Consider the following 19,562-nt stretch of genomic DNA (forward strand, 5'->3'; position numbering starts at 1 on the left):
TGTCAAAGATGAGTCTGACCTGCAGAATTAATTTTGCAGCATAAACTTTCTCAGAATGGAGGAGATTTAATCTGTGACATTGTCTTATGATTCCTATGACAGAGGATATGTATCCAGAAGGCAGCTAAACTGGGCCTTAGGCGTGCTTTTGCCCATTTTCATGGAGGAAAAGGATCTGGGGGTGTTAGCTGACAGCTGTCTGAACATGAGCCAGCAGTGTGCCCCAGAGGACAAGGAAACCGGTGGCATCGTGGCTTGTGTCAGAAATAGTGCAGTCAGCAGGAGCAGGGAGGTGATCATACCCCTGTACTCAGCTCTGGAGAGGCCACACCTTGGGTACTGGGTTCAGTTTTGGGCCCTTCACTACAAGAAAGACATCGAGGCCCTGGAGCGTGTCCAGAGAAGGGCAACGAAACTGTGAGGGGTCTGGAGCACAAGTCTGATGGGGAGCGGCTGAGGGAACTGCGGTTGTTCAGTCTGGAGAAGAGGAGGCTCAGGGGAGACCTCTTCACTCTCTACAACCACCTGAAAGGAGGCTGTGGTGAGGTGGGGGTCAGCGTCTTCTCCCAGGTAACAGTGATAGGACAAGAGGGAATGGCCTCAAGTTGCACCAGAGGATGTTCAGGTTGAATGTTAGGAATGATTTCTTCTCAGAAGGAGTGGTGAGGCACTGGAACAGTCACCGTCCCTGGAGGTGTTCAAGAGCCGTGTGGATGTGGCACTGAGGGACATGGTCAGTGGGCATGGTGGAGTTGTGCTGACAGTTGGACTAGGTGATTTTAGAGATCTTTTCCAACCTTAACGGTTCTATGATTCTGTGATTTTTTGCAATAAGACAAATTAACTGTCCCTTCCTGGTGCAAGTGTAGCACGTATCAGCCTTGTCCTGGAAAACATTTGGAATGTGACATTCAGATTTAAAATGATCTCTTTTATTAGTACAATTAACATTGTTTTTAAAGCTTATATCCTTTCAACAAAAGGGCTCTACAGAGCAGGAACCACTATCAAAGCACATCTGAGGCCTGAAGATAGGAAGAACCATTTAAGAAAATGAGTCAAGGTAGTAGTTTTCCCATTTCTTCACTTTGTTAATTGCTATCTTCCATTTGTTTGGGGTCATCTTCTCCATTCCTTTAATAATCAGGTCGTTGAAGAGGATACATCTATAGGAGTGGGTATTCTCAACAGACCTCAGGGCAAAGTCCTTCCTGTTGTTTATAATAAACCATTTCAGAGAAGACCAGTCAACATCCATTGGGTAGAGGCAGTTGTAAGATGAAGGCACAACAAGAAGCTCATGGCCATTGGCTCTAGCAGTCTCAGGGCAACACTTGATGCTGGACACGTAGATCACTGGTGGGACTGAAGGCAGCAATCCCATCTCCTGCTCCTTGCTGTTCTTTGCGCCTACACCTGTCAGCTGCCTTTTATCTCTTGTCACAATTATGCATTTCCCGTAGGACATGGTTAGAGAATCACACAATTCCTGAAAGACACCATTCTGTTTTTGAGTGGGCAGTTCATTTCTTAACAGCAGTTTGTACCTCCACGGCACCCAGCCTTGGCTGCTGCCAGCATGAACAAGTGTCCACGCTGGCCAGCGTAGGCTGGCCTCCTCAGCTACTTTTTCTCCTGTTATAAGACTTTCTGGAATATCTGTTTCCCCTAAAAAGATAGTGTTGAAACCATCACGCTGCAGTGCCCTCAGAGCTTTTAAATAGTGCAAGCACTGTGTCTTTGAAGCATCATCAAAGCAGCCACTAGGAATTACGTGCCTGAGAAGCCGATTTGCAAAACGCTGCATGTTGGCTTCTAAAGGGATACAGGAGTTGGAAGCTGCTGAGCTCACAATGTGTGTGGTTGCCCTGGTGGTGCCTGCAATGTCACACCCATCCAGCAGCATCTCTGGGGCTTCCAGGTGGTTGATCATAAGGCCACTGTCTTGTATGTGAGGGACATTGGGTGCCTGGAGCCCAACATTGCAGCCACCCGTGGGAGGTCCACCACGTTCAACCTGCCCTCCTTCAGGCCTTGGAGGGGGAAGAAATTAGTGAAGCCTCAGACACCTCTTTAGGGTGATGTATTTTTAGAACTAACCTGGTTTTTAGAGTCTTTTCACCTTCTCATTTGGTGCACGAAGGTGGGGAGTGAGCAAATGGCTGTGTGGTGTTCAGCTGCCTGCTGGGTTCAACCACAACAAAGATGAGGGGTTTGCCCCCAGAAAGAAGCACGTATGACTTAACTGTTAATCAGATGCAAAATTATGGCAACTTCAGACTGTAAACATATGAAAAACCTGCTTGATCTACAATTCATATTCACATGAGAATACACCACAGAATAATACTGATCCATCGTTATTAGTATTTCACACTGTGATATAACTTTCTCTTAATGAATCAGGCATGTAAGCTGACACAAGTCCTATTGGAATTATTGGTTTCTTGTGAGTTTTGAAATGCACACATTCAGAGGCCTGTATGTTGATTTAGGGACCTCTGCTGAGAAGATGAGTGTTAAGTGTTGAAACAACTGTCTGCTAAGAAATACCATTCTGTAATTTTCTTTTGTGCCTATGACCCATCCATGACACCCACTGGAACTGCAGATCACGTCCCTTGTTGCCTAAATTGAAGGTGTCCTTTCCTTCTGTCATCTCCAGGGAGGATTTACTAAATTGTGAATAAGTTGGAACCTGCCATCCTTGAGACAGGCACAAAAAAAGGGTGTGTCCCTTTTGTTTCTCTTGCTTTTTAACTACCTTCTGATTGTCAGTAGATAGCAGCAGGAAACAGGGCAGGGGAGTAATTGTGGTAGCATCTGGACAGAATCCCCAGGGGCCACAGTGAAGTAATTCTCCTCTCCTCTCTCCTCCCTCTCCAAGCTTGTCCCTTAGGCCTCCAGGCGGTGCCAGGCTCTCCCACAATGCCCACCTCATCCCTCTGAGGCCTGTCCCAACTTCAGACGGTGGCAAGAAGCAGCAGCCTGCTGCTGTCCCCAATGGGCTCCCCAGGAAATGAAAGCTGTGGTGCCCAGCTGATTTGCATGCTCTGAGGCTGCTCCCTGATGCAAAGCAAAGGACAGCTGCAGCCATCAGAAGGCTTGTTTGAAAAGCATGGTCCTCCTCTCAACTGGACCACACATGTAGGTATAACTGCAGTTGCTTGGGAAATTTGGGTTTGATCTTCCTCAGTTTAGGCTCCCTACAGTGAACAGTCCTGAAAGTGTTCCTCTAACTCTCCAGGCTCTAGTATTTTTGCAGCATCAGGTCAAAAGCTAAGGGACAAAGGCTATTTTTGCTTTCATGTGACAATGAAATGACTTAGCAAGATGGATGAAGGAGGCACAAACCAGCCTTTCTGCTTATGAGACCTTAAGCACAGACAAGATCTGTGCCTCTGCCTTTTGGTGCTGTCCCAGAAGGACACTGCGTCCCTCCCAGCCTGTCAGGTGGCACCATTGTGCCTGTGACTCTGTTGAGCCCTGCTTCCATCAGCCCTCACAAACTGGTCTGAGCCTTAGTGGCTAAAATAATACTAATAATAGTGCTAGCTGCTGACATTTAGTGAGACAGGAGTGATGAACTGCTCCCACCTCCTGTTCAGAGGAATTATTTGAGAACTGGGTTCTCCTCTGTTCCCGTCATGTATATAACAGAAACCCATTCACTAACCTTCTCAAAAAAACAATTATTCACGGTCCCAGCATCTCAATATTATTAAAAACACTTGGGCAGCATACAGAAGGCAGTAGTCTAAGACACAAACCCACATCTCTGTGGGGTCAGCGCCACGCGGAGTGTTTCACGGGGTGTCCAGCCTCAGCAGCCTCCTGCTCCCCATACAAAGAAGGCAGAGGCCTCACCTCTCTTCATGCCCTTTCTGGGTGCGGTACAGAGCTCAATTGTTCCGCTTAGCAAAATGACAAATTTACCAATTACCCACAGACGAAGTCTCTATTAACAAAGCAATTAGGATACCAATTATCAGTTACATACCAATTACCAATTTCAGTAGTAATTACATAATTCGGTTACCAGCTACCACATTTACACAAGTTAAAAATCATCACAAATCTTTTATTTTAAAATCCAGAATAAAAACATAATGAAATATGGAACATAATGAAATACAAACAACGGTGAGTATGATGTTAGGCAAACAGTGGGTGTTTCTGCTGCTATTTTATATTAAGAGTAGCAGCTGAAATTAAGTTGCTAAATTTGAAATTTAATATTTTATTTTTATCTAAATAAAATGTCATGTAAGATTGATCTTTTTAAAACTAATTCTCGAGAGTATTATTCTACAGGAAATCTGTGTTGTGTTTTTTTCCCAGTATTTTTTTCTAAAAAATGCCATGCCCAATTTAAATAATCTATTTTCACTCCTGACTGTCTGATGACATACTGAACACCAACCAAAGTCTTACACCAAAGCAATACTTCTGATATCAAAAGCGAATTTCCATAAGTATGTAATTTTAGCTCTGGATCCTTGATGGAACCAATAAGAGAAGCACTTGCCAAAATCAAAGACGGCCCAAGGGTGGAAACACAGAAAAATGTGGAAACTTCAGAAAATAAACTGAGCCAATATCTCAAGTAACAGTGCCAAATTTCTCAGAACAGAATTAGTGCAACTGCTGGAGGATTCCCACAAAGATCCGTGAGGCATCTTGTGAAAACTGATGAAATTTGGTTTCCTGCGTTAGGGATTCTCCACGAAGGTTGAGCTTAGCACATTTCCACTGGTGGCATCAGAGACACAGCTCCCTCTATTGCCCAGAATGTGTAGGAATGGGATATTTTGGGGAGCTGAAATTCTTTAGCAGATGTGGCTGAAATAGAATGTACATGTTTGCATGTCCCTGAAGTAGGGAAGGGAAAAGGGAAGGAAAAGTGTGCCCAGTGGCACTTGACCACCAAGATGAAGAACAGAAGAGCTCAGCAAGGCGGGACACTATTTGTAGCTGCCTTACAAACCCTCCAGGAGCACCAGGCAGAAGGGAATGTGCTGCCCCTTCTCAGTCAGACCAAAGGGAGGGCACTCCATCCTTACTGACTCACCACTACTCAAACAATTTGGGAAGACTAGCTGCCAGCAGCTCATGAGAATGTCCTGGGTCACTGGTGATGCACAAGCTCCCTCAGCACAGAGACTGAAGCTGCACTCAGCTGGCACTTCAAGGTCCTAGTCCCACAGGCATCCAGATGGAAGAAACCCAGCGGAGCACCAGCTCCCACTCATCCTTCATGGAGAGGTTTCCTTCACAGAGTAGAGAATGGGAGGATCACACTTGGGATCTCACCCCAGCATGGAGCTGGCATAGAGGTGATAAGTGTGCATCAATCTGGAAAGGAGACAGAGACACTGGATCCACTACCAATGCTCAGTCTGAGTCAAGTGCTCAGTATGCAGTGTAGAGACCCTGTTGCATGGAGAGCATGGGTTGGGGAAAGGCCCACCTCTCCTGCATGCCCAGATGGCAAGAACAGATTATCGATGTGAGCAGGAACAGGCTCTCCCCAAGGGGAGACCCAAGGGGATATCAATCATGACTTCAGCCATACATTAGCAATAAATCAGTTTTCAGAAGGTGAGTTTGCAGAGAGGCAAATAGCGAGTTGGAGTTCACCCTCTAGACTGGTGCTTCCCTTGCATCAGCCTGTCAAGAAAAGCAGAGGCCACTGCTGAAGGAGGATGTCTAAAGCTTATATCAAACACTCATGGAAAAAGAGATTTGACTCTGCTTGCTGACACTGTTGCATGACTGGAAAATAGATAAATCGAGTCTACAACGCAGGAGAAATTGTCACTGCTGCAAGAAGCCAGGCTAAAGTCTCTTCTCAGTGCTGGCAGCAGCCAGCTATTTATCTTTCTTCAAAATGGACTGCAATATTTGCCTTCTCGTGAAAAACACCCATGCTGAGTAGTAGGAACAAATCTGGAACTGCAAGTGTTTTTTCCACCTTCAAAACACCTCTCATTTTTAAGACCTGAATAGCTGAGCTGCAGTAATGGGAGCACGGCTACTGAGTGCAGTCAGGAGCAGTGAGCATAAATAGTGGATTATGGTTCAAAGCACACAGTTATTAAACCAGATGCAGTGATGAAGCCAAAGGTAACGGGATCCCAAACTGACAGAATTGCCTAACTGGCCTCTGCTGGAGACAGTGTCTGTGGAATATGCACCTGGCCGAAAAAGGAGATGTCTGTGTTGGAAAGCTGAATCTCTGGAATTCAAGCAAGAAGCGTGGAAAGCCAAGAGAGCGGTATGGGTTTCATCTTGGCTACCAGCTGGAAGTATCAGCCTAGAAACATGTCTTGCAACACCAGGCTGTGGAAATTCCCTTTAAGGATATGGGCCACACGAAGTAAATCATTTCCAGATAAAAAGTGGTGAAAACTCACAATAATAACAGTACATTATGGCAGAAAATGATAAATTAAAAAAAAAAATAGCAAAACAGAAAGCTTTGGATTTAGTAACAGCCTGTTTAAGAAAAATTAGAGGAGAAAAGGGAAGGAATGCTTTTTAGAGTACCAAATCGTTGAGAACTTTCTTCCTATCAATAACAAAATGTGAAAACACATAGAAACACAAAGGTGTCTGAGTGCAACAGGCAACATCACCCCACAGGCACATAGTTTTAAAGGACTTCATAGGATTTTTGCTTCAAAATGCCCTCATGTTCTCAGAGTACTTGCACCAATAATTTCCAGACTTCAGAGACTTTTCCAATGAATGCACGGACCAATAATAGCAAGCTGAAGTCCACTGCTGATGAGTGCCTCCCCAAAGCTACTGTCCTCAGCACCTGTGTGCCAGGGCTCTGCAGGACTTGGGATGAACACCCCTGAGCAAACTGCTCCTTCGTGTGTCTGCTGAGGCTTGGTGCACAGCATCAAGGCAGAAAGCACCCCCAAGCTGCCATGCCACATTCCTGCTTACTGGCTACCACAACAGGAAGCAGCAGAGGCTGGGGGCTTGTGGGATTTCATGTTGAAGGGATTAGCACTAGCCTGAAGGAATAAGTCTGGGATTACTGATGCAACAGCAGCACGGCCCTAAGGCTTGGCTCTTCAGTCCCAATGGTGGACATGTAAGTCCTGTGAGAGACCCTGGGGAGACATCAGCACGTCTTGGACCACCTCACTGTCCTGGGCTATGGGAAAGGTTCAATGTGAAGGAGGAGGGCTGCTGAGAAATGCATGACCAGTGTCAAAAACCCACTGCAGACCAAGCCTGCCAAGCAAGCAAGTTCAAGTATTGTGTGTGCCTCCAGGCTCTCAATGTAACCTCCCTCCTGGGAAGGATGGCCATGGGCCTGGCCTCCAGGGGTGCCCAGCATGGTGGTGAGGGCAGATGCAGAGGCTGTTGCTGCTCTCTCTGCTTGCAGAGCGCACACCCACTGGGCTCACTGATAGCTCCGACCTCCCAAATAAATAAATCCTTAATAACAGCAAACAGGTGCAACAGCAATGCCCCAACTAGAAAAAATGCCCTGCTTGAAGCAACAGTCTTCCATTCTCCTGAGAGGGAAGCAATAAAAGCACATGATAAATGCAGCCATGAAGGAGGTAGGCCAGTAAGGACTTGATTCCTAGCTTGTCCTCCAAAGGCCCAGGACTGAAATAGCACAAGTTGCTCGTTGTGCTTGGGAACCTTCACAGTTTTCACACAGGAAGCATGACCAGTCTGCATCTGTAATGGCACAGCTTCTCCTTTCTCACTTTCATAAATGAAAAAATATCCCTATTGGAGCTCCTTACACACAACAGAATAGTAATAATAAAAAAGTTTCATACGTTCCTCAGAACTGCATCTGTGCTCAGTGCCTCCAGCCCAGTGATATACTTGATGTCCTGCTTTTGCAGATCCATTAGGGCAGTGCTGTTGATGATAACAAAAGTGTCTTTGCTCTCCTTTCCTGAAAGCTCCACCTTGCTTCTCTGAGGATTAAACTTCCCAGAATAGAGATAGTCAATGTAGTTTTCAGGCTTGCTGGAAACAATGTTGCTGAGCATCATGACAAACAGAAGAAAGCCAAAAAATCCAACAATGATGAGGATATAGAAAGACGCCATTATCTCCTCCTGCATCTCCAAGGCTGGGTTGCTGTGGTTGTTGAACCGAAGGGTCTTCTTTTGTTCCACATACATATGGAATAATTTCGGCATGATCGAACTGCCATTTGTGTGGTTGCTGAAAGTCATTTTCCCTTCCCACTCCGGCTGCAAATCTAAACAAAACAGAACAAAAGAACCAAATCAGCTGGTTAAAGCACTCCTGACCTTTGTGTCTTCAAGCACAGGTCTTGCACATTGTTCCCCTCCTCTGTTGTGTAACTATCTGCATTCAGATATCTACTAGCCGCACAGCTTGCATGCTCAGAGCTACTGTGAAAGTCAATGGGAAGTTAACATAGGAATCAAGAGAATTAAGCACTGTTGTCCCCTGCATGAAAGACGTGCCTGCACATACACGGGCACGTGCTACTCCTGTATGCTGATTTTGTGCTGCTACTGATGTAGCATCAAAACCAGGAGTCAGGAGTAAGACTATCAATTCCAGTGACTACCTCAGGAGAAACAGGATGACTCACTCTTAGGTACCACCGTTAATGCAAACAACATTGCCACTGAGGTGAGAGGAGGCCAGTACTGGTGTTAGAGCACTGGCTCACAAGTAGAGAGACATTAAATCATCCTCAATAAAAGAAACTGAACTGAAAAAGAGCTGTTGCAAGGAACTAAATAAAACCAAGCGGATATAAGTTTGTTATCTTGCTGAAAAGAAAACTTGAGAGATAAATAATTTCCTGCCAAATTACATTTCATGGGGCTGACTTCTTTACAAGCTTCTTAGAAGTGATTTGCAGCACAAGAATGACTTAACATAGTGCCTCCATGCAAACCATGAAGACATTCTATTTTCAAAAGTCTAAAACTTTGACTCTACCTTTCAATACCGCATCCAAATAATGGGCTTTTCTTTTCTTTCCTTTTTTTCCTTCCCTTTTTCTTTTCTTTCCTTTTCAGTTCTTTTTTCAGCAACAATTTTCCAATTTTGATACAAATCAGTGTGTAATTTTGAGTTCTCTGAAATCCCCTTCCTTGAGAAGTATATGCTAATCTTAGAAAAGCTTTGTGAAAATCTGCCCATAAGGTTTTGCCCTGCTGTAAATAGAAGCCAAGAGTTTTATCCTGAATATGTAACTTCCACTAATTTTATGTAATTTATTTTCCTTACTTCTGTTTCCATTACTTCGCAGCCGGTACTGGTTAACCTTAGTAGCCTTTCTGTTGCAAAGGGTCTGTACAAACTGACGATGCAACCCAAGAACTCTGAGGATTTACAACACGTGAAGGCTGGACCACTTCCATAAATCTCATTCAATCATTTAAAGAGCTGGATGTGAATAACAGAATAAAAACCTCTGAAAATTCTCTGATGAACTCCAGAGTGTTACCCATGGAAAAACTCATGGCCTGGGTTCCCAGATGGCAGCATCCTTTCCTTTCTCATCCTGGTAGCAATGGACCATTTCTCCTTGTGCCTTGTACTGGGATGGTCAGTGCAACTGACTCAAGGAAGGAAGGCATTTCCTCTCCATCCGGCTAGGATGAGCCGGTCACCTGAGTGCTGAAGAACTGACTGGGTGTTTCAAATTGCCTGAACATCCTGGATGATTAAAATAGCTATTCCTGGTTAGGTTTCCTCCTTCTTGCAAGTATTATCTTCTAATGAAGGTGTTTACTATGCTGGTTGGGAGGTGACTGCTCTGCCCGGAATCTATTAATAGCCAAATAACCACTGCGGGCGGCTCCGTGAGCTGAGCAAAAAGTTTACATGGGACCCGTTTGCGGAGGCAGGTGGAGTTTTACCACTGCAGGGTGGAAAATGGAGATGTGGCCAGGGAACATCAGGAACTGCAACAGAAGTGGATATTTGGGACCACAGAGCTCAGATAGAGCACAACCTTTAGCTGATCAGGATTTTTCAGCCCACACAGAAACACAGAAAGCCAAGATTCATGACAGAATACTCCCATAGATTACAAAACTCCTCTCTGCCCCAGCCCAACCTAACTACATCTGCTTGGCTGTCGTAGAAATCGATGATCATAAAGCTTATGAGAAGTGAAAAGTGTCCTGGACTTCGCCTTCCAGAATGGGAACAAGGGCATGATGTGAAGAAAAGTGATCTGTGTCTCAACTGTAGCTAGAAGTTTTACTCTAAAAATGATGTACTGAAAGTCAGTTGACCTTCTAATAAGATTTTCTCTGTTATTCCCAAATCCCACATATCAATTATCTGCCTCTTCAGCCTATCCTGCTATGCCAGCTGCCCTTGGTTTTGTGGCTAATGCCATGGTGAGCTGCAACACCTGTGGAGGACCAAGCTCAGGGCTGTACCAATGGCCCTTCCTCTGCTTGACAGAGGGACTCTCTATGACCACAGCCCGGACTCTTGGCTCCCATGACTCCTGTCACCTCTGGAGCAGGATCAGTCCTTTACTGATGAGCACAAATTTCGGGGTTTCAAGAATTTAGAACAAAGCACAGTGTTTTCCCACACAGTTCCTCAGACACTATTTTCTAAAGAATCATAAAGAATTATAGAATATCCTGAGCTGGAAGGGACCCATAAAGATTGAGTCCAACTTCTGGTTCCACACAGCACCATCCAAAAATCAGACACATCTTGAACTCTAGCACGCTTGGGTTCTGTTGCTGTCACCAGAAAGCAGAGCTCAGCGCTGCCCCTCCGCTCCCTGTGAGAAGCTGCAGCCGCCATGAGGCCTCCCCTCAGCATGCTCTGCTCTGGGCTCTGGACACACTGAGGGGCCTCAGCTGCTCCTCACACACCTCGCCCTCAGACCCTTCCCCATCTTTGCAGCCCTCCTTTGGACACTCTAATAGTTTTATGTCCTATTTGTACTGTGGCGCCCAAGAATACAGTGCTTTGTGCTCTAAAGAAATGAAGCTGATTAAACATTGGACTGGCACTTAAAATGTCTGCAAGGAAGGGTATCACTCAGCCATGTGCCACCTCAGCACAGTAAAATCCTGCATGTACAGAAAACTTGTGCAGGGATGCATTTGTGTGTTGTATTGTTTTTTCCTCCTGTACAAAATACAACAGAATAAAACAACACGACAGGAACCAATTCACAGAAAACAATAATGAGAGGCCTGAGACAAATGACATAACGAGTTGAAAGGGCAGAGTGTTGCCCGCACACTTTAATGGCCACCAAATTCCACCCAGGCCAAGCACAAGGCACAGTGGAGTTTTTTAACCAGAAAACAATGAGGGCCAAGCACAACTGCAGCACCACAGAAAAACAACTTGAGTATTCACTCGAAAATAAGAAAGAGGAAAACTAGAGCAGGATCTGCCTTTGGTGGTGATGGATTCGTGTCTGTGGTTGTGCCACACCAGGCCTCTAGGAGAGAGAAAACAGATCTTGTGCTTTTGTACAAACAGGGCTGTGTGTCCCCGGTCTGCAGACCCATGTACCCTTTAAGCCTCTGTGCATCAGCGCTCCTCGAGACCTCAAACATCTATATCTCCTTCCCATCCTTGAATTAGGCATGAGGTTAGAAATCTGCCTTTCTTTCCGTGGTGGGATTAATTCCCTTTCTATCCAGTCCCCTCTCCACTGCTTTTTCACACCTTAAAGGCTGCATTATTTTTCATTTTGACCATTTTCTATCTATATGGAAGGTTGTGTTCCACACGTATCAACCATAAATATATGCTTCTGTCACCTGTCTCATAAGTAGGCATAAATCCATGCACAAAAATGCATATACACATACATGTGCTTACACTTCTCCTTTCCCCACGCACACAAACACACAGGAAGATATAAAAACACTGTCTGAGCTGCATGCATTCTGCCATATCTAGCTAATTTTCAAAAATTTTTCTAAAAATGACCAGTAGCTTGAGTGATAAACATAGCTGTTTTCAAGAGGACAGAGTTTTAGGGGAAAAAAGATCCAGTGAGTGTTTCCAAAATATTGGAAAAATTGAATTTGAAACAGTGCCTATTTATTACTACATAGGGGAAGTCAAAACAACATCTATGAAACATTGTACTTGCCCAAACAGCTTACTTACATGCAGCCTTGGCTCAGTCCTGGGATCAGCACCTCTTCCAGCTGTCAGGCTTGCTCCCAGCTGACCAAAGCATTTAACTATTTAAGGAGCAGAGGAGAGGAGTGGCTTCTGCTTCTTGCCTCTGGCAAGTAATCACAGACACATTATGCATGAGGGAGTGTCAACAAAGTAATGTGGTAACAGGATACTGCGTGCATATGAGGCTTGTAGGACATGGGGACTCAAGGCATGTGGCTGTGTACCTCATCTTGCAGAGTGAGGGTAATGTTGACCACGACTCAGTTGTCTCAGTAAGGGGCACAGTAAAGCGTGAAAACTACTTCAGGCAGGTGCTTGCTGCTGGACAGAGCCTGTGTAAGCACAGATGTGGGTCTGGGTGATTTTTGGTTATTTGCCATAGGTCTGTCATTTTAAAATCTGACAGGAGGGGGAAAGAAAACAGCTCTGTACCTGCTCCCCCCAAATGTGTTCAGCTGATGCCACCTCACCATGCCAGAGGGAAGAGGCTGGGCAGTTATGTCTGCTTGCAGTGCACACCTACGTCCCTGCTCTTCCTGCTCTACCCTCCTGGTGAAAGGATGGGGAAAGAAAGTAGACAGGAATAGGAAAGAGGATGCTGGATGAAGCAACCTTGCTATCTTTCATCTTGTATCCTCCTGCCACAACCTCTTATATCCTGTTCTGCCAGCTGGGCAGGGGTGTTTTGTTCCGTTCATCCACCCTCCACATGGCAAAACAGCACGAGTTATACCCCTTCGCAATTAAGTCCCCCTCTAAGATCAACATACAACACCAGCCATGGCTTGCAACATTGCTGATTTAATTCAGGCTTTGTGATGGGAGCCACAGGCTGCTGTCATGGGGTTGCTTTGTGCAACCAGAACAAAACTGAAGACACTTCAGGGGAGAGGAAAGCTCACTCTAGAGTAGGCTAGGTTTCCTTCCATGCCAAAAAATAGGAGGGAACAGGAATGGTAAGCAGGACCCCATGACAGCAGAGTACATCTGCCTTCAGCAAGCAGCAGCAATTAATGCTATTGAATTGCAGTCAGACAGATTCATAAATCTTGCTGTGGAACTCAGTTCAAACTGTTCATTTTTTCATGATTAATCTTCTCTGGATAATGCTCAGTGCTTTGAATGTATCAGCAACTTGTTAGATGAACTGCACCTTTGGCTAACAAATGCAAAGCCAGAAAAAGGAAGATAATCAGAAGCAGGCAGCTACTGGCTGGGGAAAAGGAGATCTGAGGGCTCCCAGGCAGCAAGGCTGATGGGGAAAAGAGCTTGGGGTGGGCTCCCTCCTGCGCTTCCATCCATCCGTGTATAACCTGCTCTGCTGCCAGGCTGCGGGAGCTGTTATCCAGCTAACTGCCAGCTCCAGGAGTGAAACGTGGCACTGAGAACGTTTCTGGTCTTGAGTCATGATCTCTCCTTAGAACAAAATACTGTAGAGAACACAAAACACCCACAGGCATGACTGTCTTGCCTTGCATCAGGCTGAGCTGGAGGCAGGGGCTGGCTGTGTCCCAACCTCTCTAGCTAGAGCACGGAGCAGCATTTGATGGCCCTTTTTCTTGAAAACAAAACCAAATGGAAACGTGTAAACACTGATAACATCCCCTTTGGTGATTATGTCCATCTGATCCCCTCAACAATATGGAACTATGAGTGGGACAGGCTCAAATCTACACCAAAGGCGGGATTTGCTTCACTCCCTGGGATTGTGTTTGGAGCTTCCCTGCTAATTGGGAGAGAAAGGTAGTCGCAAAGGCTAATGAGTCCATCTCTCAGCACAGTTTGTCCTCCAGAAGGTCTTGCTTTCTATTGACTATGATTAGTGTCAGCAGTAAAAGTGCTGTAAGATGGACTCCCCTTATCTATCATACCAGGGCAAAGGATGTATGATCCCTTCTTGTCCTTCCCAAGACAGGACAGCAAGGATATCATGTCACTTGCAAGAAGGAATCAGATACAATTCTCTACAAAGACAACAGAGGTGTTGGAGTAGACTAGATGTTTAGGTGAGGGGAAGTATGGGAGTGCTGGATCCCATTGTGGTGCATATAGCAAGAAGTGGGCAGCCACATAAACTTGTTCCTTCAGCAGGAACAAGCACTCATCACCTGCACAGGTGACAGCTTCCTTCCTCCACCCACAGACCTAGAAGTCTGTGCTGGTGCCAGGTAGCACCTTTCTTTTTAAAAGGAATGAAGGGCAAAGGAGTAGGTTTGGAGCAAAAACAAAACAACAAGGCTGGACGTATTAATTTGGCCATCTTTCAGTGAAGGTATATGGACCCCCAAATAAGCTGGGATGTTTTCATCACCTTTATAGGAGATAGGCTAAGGCATATCAGCTGAGGAGCTGATCGCCTTATTACTGAAGTTTCATTATTCTTTAAAGATAACGTAAGAAAATAATATGAATTAATAAGGCTATTTTAGTCATACTTTTCCATTTTTATGGGATTTTAGTGTCACCAACTCTACATCGAGAATCAAAGCCCCAGAGGCAGATTCAGTGATTAGTGGAAATTGAACTAGTCTCTGTGCTCCTAGCTTCCAGCGTCGGAGGGCACCTGGAAGTACATTACCGAGACAGACATGAGCGGAAATGAGTCAGGAATAGAAGATTTAATGTGTTATTGAAGCACCTGCACAAGCCCAGATGAGCTTCGGTCCTGATCCATCTCCAATGCACACTTTCCTCTGCAGCGTGCTAGGTTGTTTTCCACTCTGTCATCCCTGTGGAATATAATATGGATCATGTCTTCAAGCAATATTTCCTGTTGAGCCAAGGTGACCTGCCTGTCTGAGAGGAAGTGGTATGAAGGAATGTCTGGATCTAAGATGAGCAACAGAACTGCACTGGTCATCGAGGACAGTGGGGTACTGAGAATCTCACCCCCACATGATAACTCGCACACAAGCCCTGCGACTTCCTCCCCCCAGAAATCTGGGTCATGCCCTGGCAGAAACAAACCAACATGAATTTACTCCAGGAACAAAACACCCTCAAGACAGGGAAGCTGAGATGTTTCCGTTCCTCAGCAATCCTCCTTGGGGGCCAGAGGGTCCTGATGTGTCTCAGGCACAGGCCAAGAAGCACAGTGCCCAGGAAGCTGATGTGCTGCTGCAGCACCAAGAGGAGTCAGTACTGGTGGAACAGTATGTTGAGTCTGTGGAGTGTTAGGCATAAGCTGAGGAGGATTTGTTAGGAGTACTGAGCTATTTTATGTAGAAAAATCCTTCCAAGTATGCTGGCTGAGCAGGGCAACCATCTGCTGTGTCCTCCTCTTGGCTTACTTGTTGGTGGCCGAGTCATCCTGTCTTCCTGGAAAATGCAATCTGAGGGTGGGAGCTGCAGGTAATGGCCCCAGCTCAAGGCAGTGCATGCAGACTTGCACAGGTCACAGCATGCCACAGATTGCATTGCCCAATCTTCTGCAACTGAGGATGAGCCAGAGCTTTCATTTTGCTACTGCAGTAACAGGCCTTAGGCTAGTACTGGCTTTCTGGTGATCTGTTTCTCTCCATGCCCAAGTGTAGGTGTGAGAAAGAGCTCATCCGAACCCCTGTTTTTGCAAAACACTGTTGCAGCCCTGCTCATCGACAGGGACTGAGAGGAAGAAGCAAGGTGCTGCCATGTCTGTCTGCTCAGCAGTTTCTACATTGTGCCCATTCATTGTACAACACTGCACGGCCCCCCTCCTGCTTGTAAATTCCTTTCAAGTATTGGAAGATCACAATGAGGTCTCCCCAGAGCCTTCTCTTCCCTAGGACAAACAATCCCAGATCCCTCAGCCTTTTATCATAGGAGAGGTGCTCCAGCCCTCTGATCATCTTTGTGCCCTCCTCTGGACCTGCTCCAACAGCTCCACATCCTTCTTGTGCTGGGGGCCCCAGGCCTGGACGTAGTACTCCAGTAGACCAGCCAGGGCCTCATGAGGGCAGAGCAGAGGGGGACAATCCCCTCCTTCTCCCTGCTGGCCACCTCTTCTGTGATACAGCCCAGGATGCCATTTGCATTTCTGGCTACGAGAGAACACTGCTGGCTCTTGTCCATCAGGACCTCCAAGTCCTTCTTGGCAGGGCTGCTCTCCAGGAGTTTATCTCCCTGTCTGTACTCATATCTAGGATTGCCGTGACCCAAGTGCAACACCTTGCGCTTGGCCTTATTGAACCTCACTAGGTTCTCATGGGCCCGTTTTTCAAGCCTGTGATTCTGCTGACAAGTCTCAGGCAGTGAGGTTTAGGTTCCCTTTCGTTTATTTACTTTCATTCTTTTTTTGTAGCTTTTCCAACATTTATTGGCTGATCATCTTAAGTGCTTTTAGCTTTCTCCATACCCTAATGCAACAGACTTTTACAGCCTTTGCTGTTCTCCCACCCTTCTCAGACTCTTCCCTTGCCAGAAGATTTCATTTCCTAATGCTGTCTGATCGCTGGACATCACTGGGAGGCATTGAGAGCTACTGGGACCCATCCTCTCAGCACAGAGCATGCTTCAGAACAAGGCATCCCACAGTACTGCTGATTTATCCCTGCATTATCACTTAACTCACATCACGTGCGGTCTCTGTGCAGTTGTAACCGCTTCAGGACTTGGTTGTACCAGAGCCACTTCTAGGTTTTGCCGCCTGCGACTCACCTACTGGCAGTAAAATTCAGTGCCTGGGAAGCAAAAAGATCCACATTTATTATGGTCCAATGTTCACGTTTTTGGCTCCCACCCAAAACACACAGTAATATGATTTGAATAGTATCACCTTTAGGACAGCAATAAAAGTAATTGCCACGCCCATCCTGTGCTTCACATCCTGTTTCCACCACAGGCTACACATTAAGGAGCTCTTGCTGAAGACAACATCACCCTGGGACAACCCAAGCCAGCCCGCGGCGGTGGCTGCTGGCTGCTGGTGGCAAAGGAAGATGAGCAGTGCCCTCTCCATAGGAGGAGAGCTAGATCAGGAAAACCAAGTGTAGTGCTGAAGACCAGCACCAGCTGTGGTGAACGCTGATAATATCCGTGAGGGTTCACAAAGTCCTTTTTTCTCCTGTGTTTCACTCCTGATTGTACTCATCCACCAGTTGAGTGCATGGAAGAGGAGGGCACAGAGGGAGCTTACAGCATGGGAAGAGACGTCGGTTTTGCTGCCCTGTGAATGCAGCCACTGGGAGAGATGAAGCTGTGCTGGTGAGCTTACATTTTCTGCTGCATTATAAGTCAGGGCTTTATTTCAGGACCACTATTATGATGAGCTTCCTGAATATTCATAGAATCATAGAATTGTTCAAGTTGGATGGGACCCTTAAAGTTCACCTCCCCTGCAATGAACAGGGACAGCTAAGTCAGGTTGCTCAGAGCCCTGTCCAGCCTGACCTTGAGTGTCTCCAGGGACGGTGATCCACCACCTCTCTGGGCAACATGTTCCAGTGCCTCACCACCCTTACTGTAAAAACTTCTTCCTTATATCCAATCTAAATCTCTACTGTCTTAGTTTGAAACCATTTCCGCTTGTCTTATCACAGCAGACCCTGCTAAAGAGTCTGTCCCCTTCTTTTTTACAGCCCCCTTTTAGATACTGAAAGGCCGCTCTCAGATCTCCCAAGAGCCTTCTTTTCTCGAGGCTGAACAGCCCCAGCTCTCCCAGCCTGTCTTCCTAAGGGAGTTGTTCCATCCCTTGGACCATTTTTGTGGCCTTCCTCTGATCTTGAGTTGGACACTTCTAAAGTCATTAGCTGGGTAGCTAGTAACAACCAACAAGAATGTGTCCCTAAAGTCCCAAAAATGGAAGAAAAAGATGTTGGCAGAGGATATGCATTTGTGTCAGGCCATGATTTAGAGTGGCACCCAGGTAAGGGCACACAGCAGCAGCAGCAGACCAGGCAGTTTGACAGGTTGCCCCATGTTGTCCCAGCCACTGTAATTGCTCATTTCCTCTTCCCCCTCCCCTGAAGAGTTCCAGATAAGATATGTTAGCCTGAAACACCTGCTCTAGGGTTTAAATGTGTTTCCTCAGACGAGGCAAGGAGTATGCATCCATGCAGCAAGGTACCAACTGGTATGCACTGGTCTGCTCCCTGCTGTAGGTGCACAAACATATCTAATAAAACCACAGCCAGGTTGCAACACCCCTTTTCTACTTTTTTTTTAAATTTTAATAGGATAGTGAGTTCTCTGAAGATCCCCAAGAGCACCATCTGCTCCTGTGGATGAATAAAGAGGGTAAATAAAGAGGACACAGGGTAATACAGTGCTTGTTTCACTTCTCATTGAAGGAAGTTTGAGAGGAAAGAAGTTTGCCCAGATCTGGAGGAAGGAAGGAGGAGCTGGTGCCACTGGTGTGGCTGTGATGCTCCCAGTGCCCTTGGTCCTGGCTTTTTTATAAGGAGAGCTGGGGAGTAGGTCTGGTGTTTTAGCATGGCTGCTGGTTTCTGCGAGCAGCTGCTGGACGGGTTCACTGCCAGTTAATTTGCCCAACAATTGTCTCTGCTGTTGTTTTGCTTTGGCATCCAGGTGCTACGCTGCCAAACACTGAATGCATACCTGGCAAGGTAGTTCTCCTCATTCTTTTATGCCAGCAGACCACAGGGGATCAGTTTTCACCACATAACACCATTCTTCATACTCTTTGGGAATCATAGAACAAGGTTATGCCCTTGTCTTTGATCCTGGTGAATCCTAATTGGAGGATGACAACCCATTCACACTGCAGACAATGACAGCACTGCCAGCAGTTACCACTACCTCTACATGTGCCCAAATAGTCATGCAGTCATGTTTCCCTGCAGGTACACAGGAAACCAGAAGAAAACAGGACAGAAATCTGAACTAGGTCAACCTGCCCTTGTGGTGAGGTGTGCCTAGTCATGTTCTCTCCAGTGGCAGGCACTAGTGGCACTAGTGAATGCTCATGGAATAGCTGAGAAAGAAAATGTTGAGCTTGCCACGCCAGCCTGTGGTGCTCAGCAGCTCATGTCCAATATGCAGAGAAATGTCCTTTCTCAGCAACACTTCCGAAAGTTTGGTTTCTAAAACGGACATCCACGAAAAGATTTATTGAGGCAAGGTTCTGGTCTTGTGGCACAGAACCTGAAAGTGCCTGCAGAAGCTTTCAAGTGTTTTCCTTCATGTCAGAGAGCACAGAGCAAAACTCATTTGAAGGCTTCCTGTTTCTCTGTTGAGTCCCAGCAAGCTCAGCTTGGACATTTGACATTCCCAGGCCAGGACACAGTGTCAAGAGGCCTGGTGATTTCTGTATTTTGGAGCTAAGATAGAAGGCTCAATTGATATTTTACCCGTTCTGCAGTCAGTTTGCCAGAACCACTGGAAATTTTGATTAGCATGAAGCAGTATGTTTCTCACCTGTTTACCTTTATTCAAATTTCATTTTTCATTCTGCTACAATCCCTTTCCCA

At 46.0% G+C, this 19,562-nt stretch overlaps 1 protein-coding gene across 1 annotated transcript; it reads right to left on the reverse strand.

The window, feature by feature from the left end:
- On the reverse strand, positions 917-12,242 carry C1H21orf140 (chromosome 1 C21orf140 homolog). Its single transcript, XM_021405012.1, has 2 exons — positions 12,139-12,242; positions 917-8,248 (listed from the first exon to the last, which is right to left on the reverse strand). Exon 2 carries the CDS (start codon positions 1,931-1,933, stop codon positions 1,046-1,048), a length of 888 nt encoding a protein of 295 aa, XP_021260687.1. The 5' UTR covers positions 1,934-8,248; positions 12,139-12,242; the 3' UTR covers positions 917-1,045.

Source organism: Numida meleagris, chromosome 1, assembly GCF_002078875.1.
Source record: "Numida meleagris isolate 19003 breed g44 Domestic line chromosome 1, NumMel1.0, whole genome shotgun sequence".
NCBI lineage: Eukaryota > Metazoa > Chordata > Aves > Galliformes > Numididae > Numida > Numida meleagris.

Bases quoted from the DNA above. Each gene is read 5' to 3' on its own strand.
- C1H21orf140 (XM_021405012.1), bottom strand. From the start codon at position 1,933: ATGATCAACCACCTGGAAGCCCCAGAGATGCTGCTGGATGGGTGTGAC.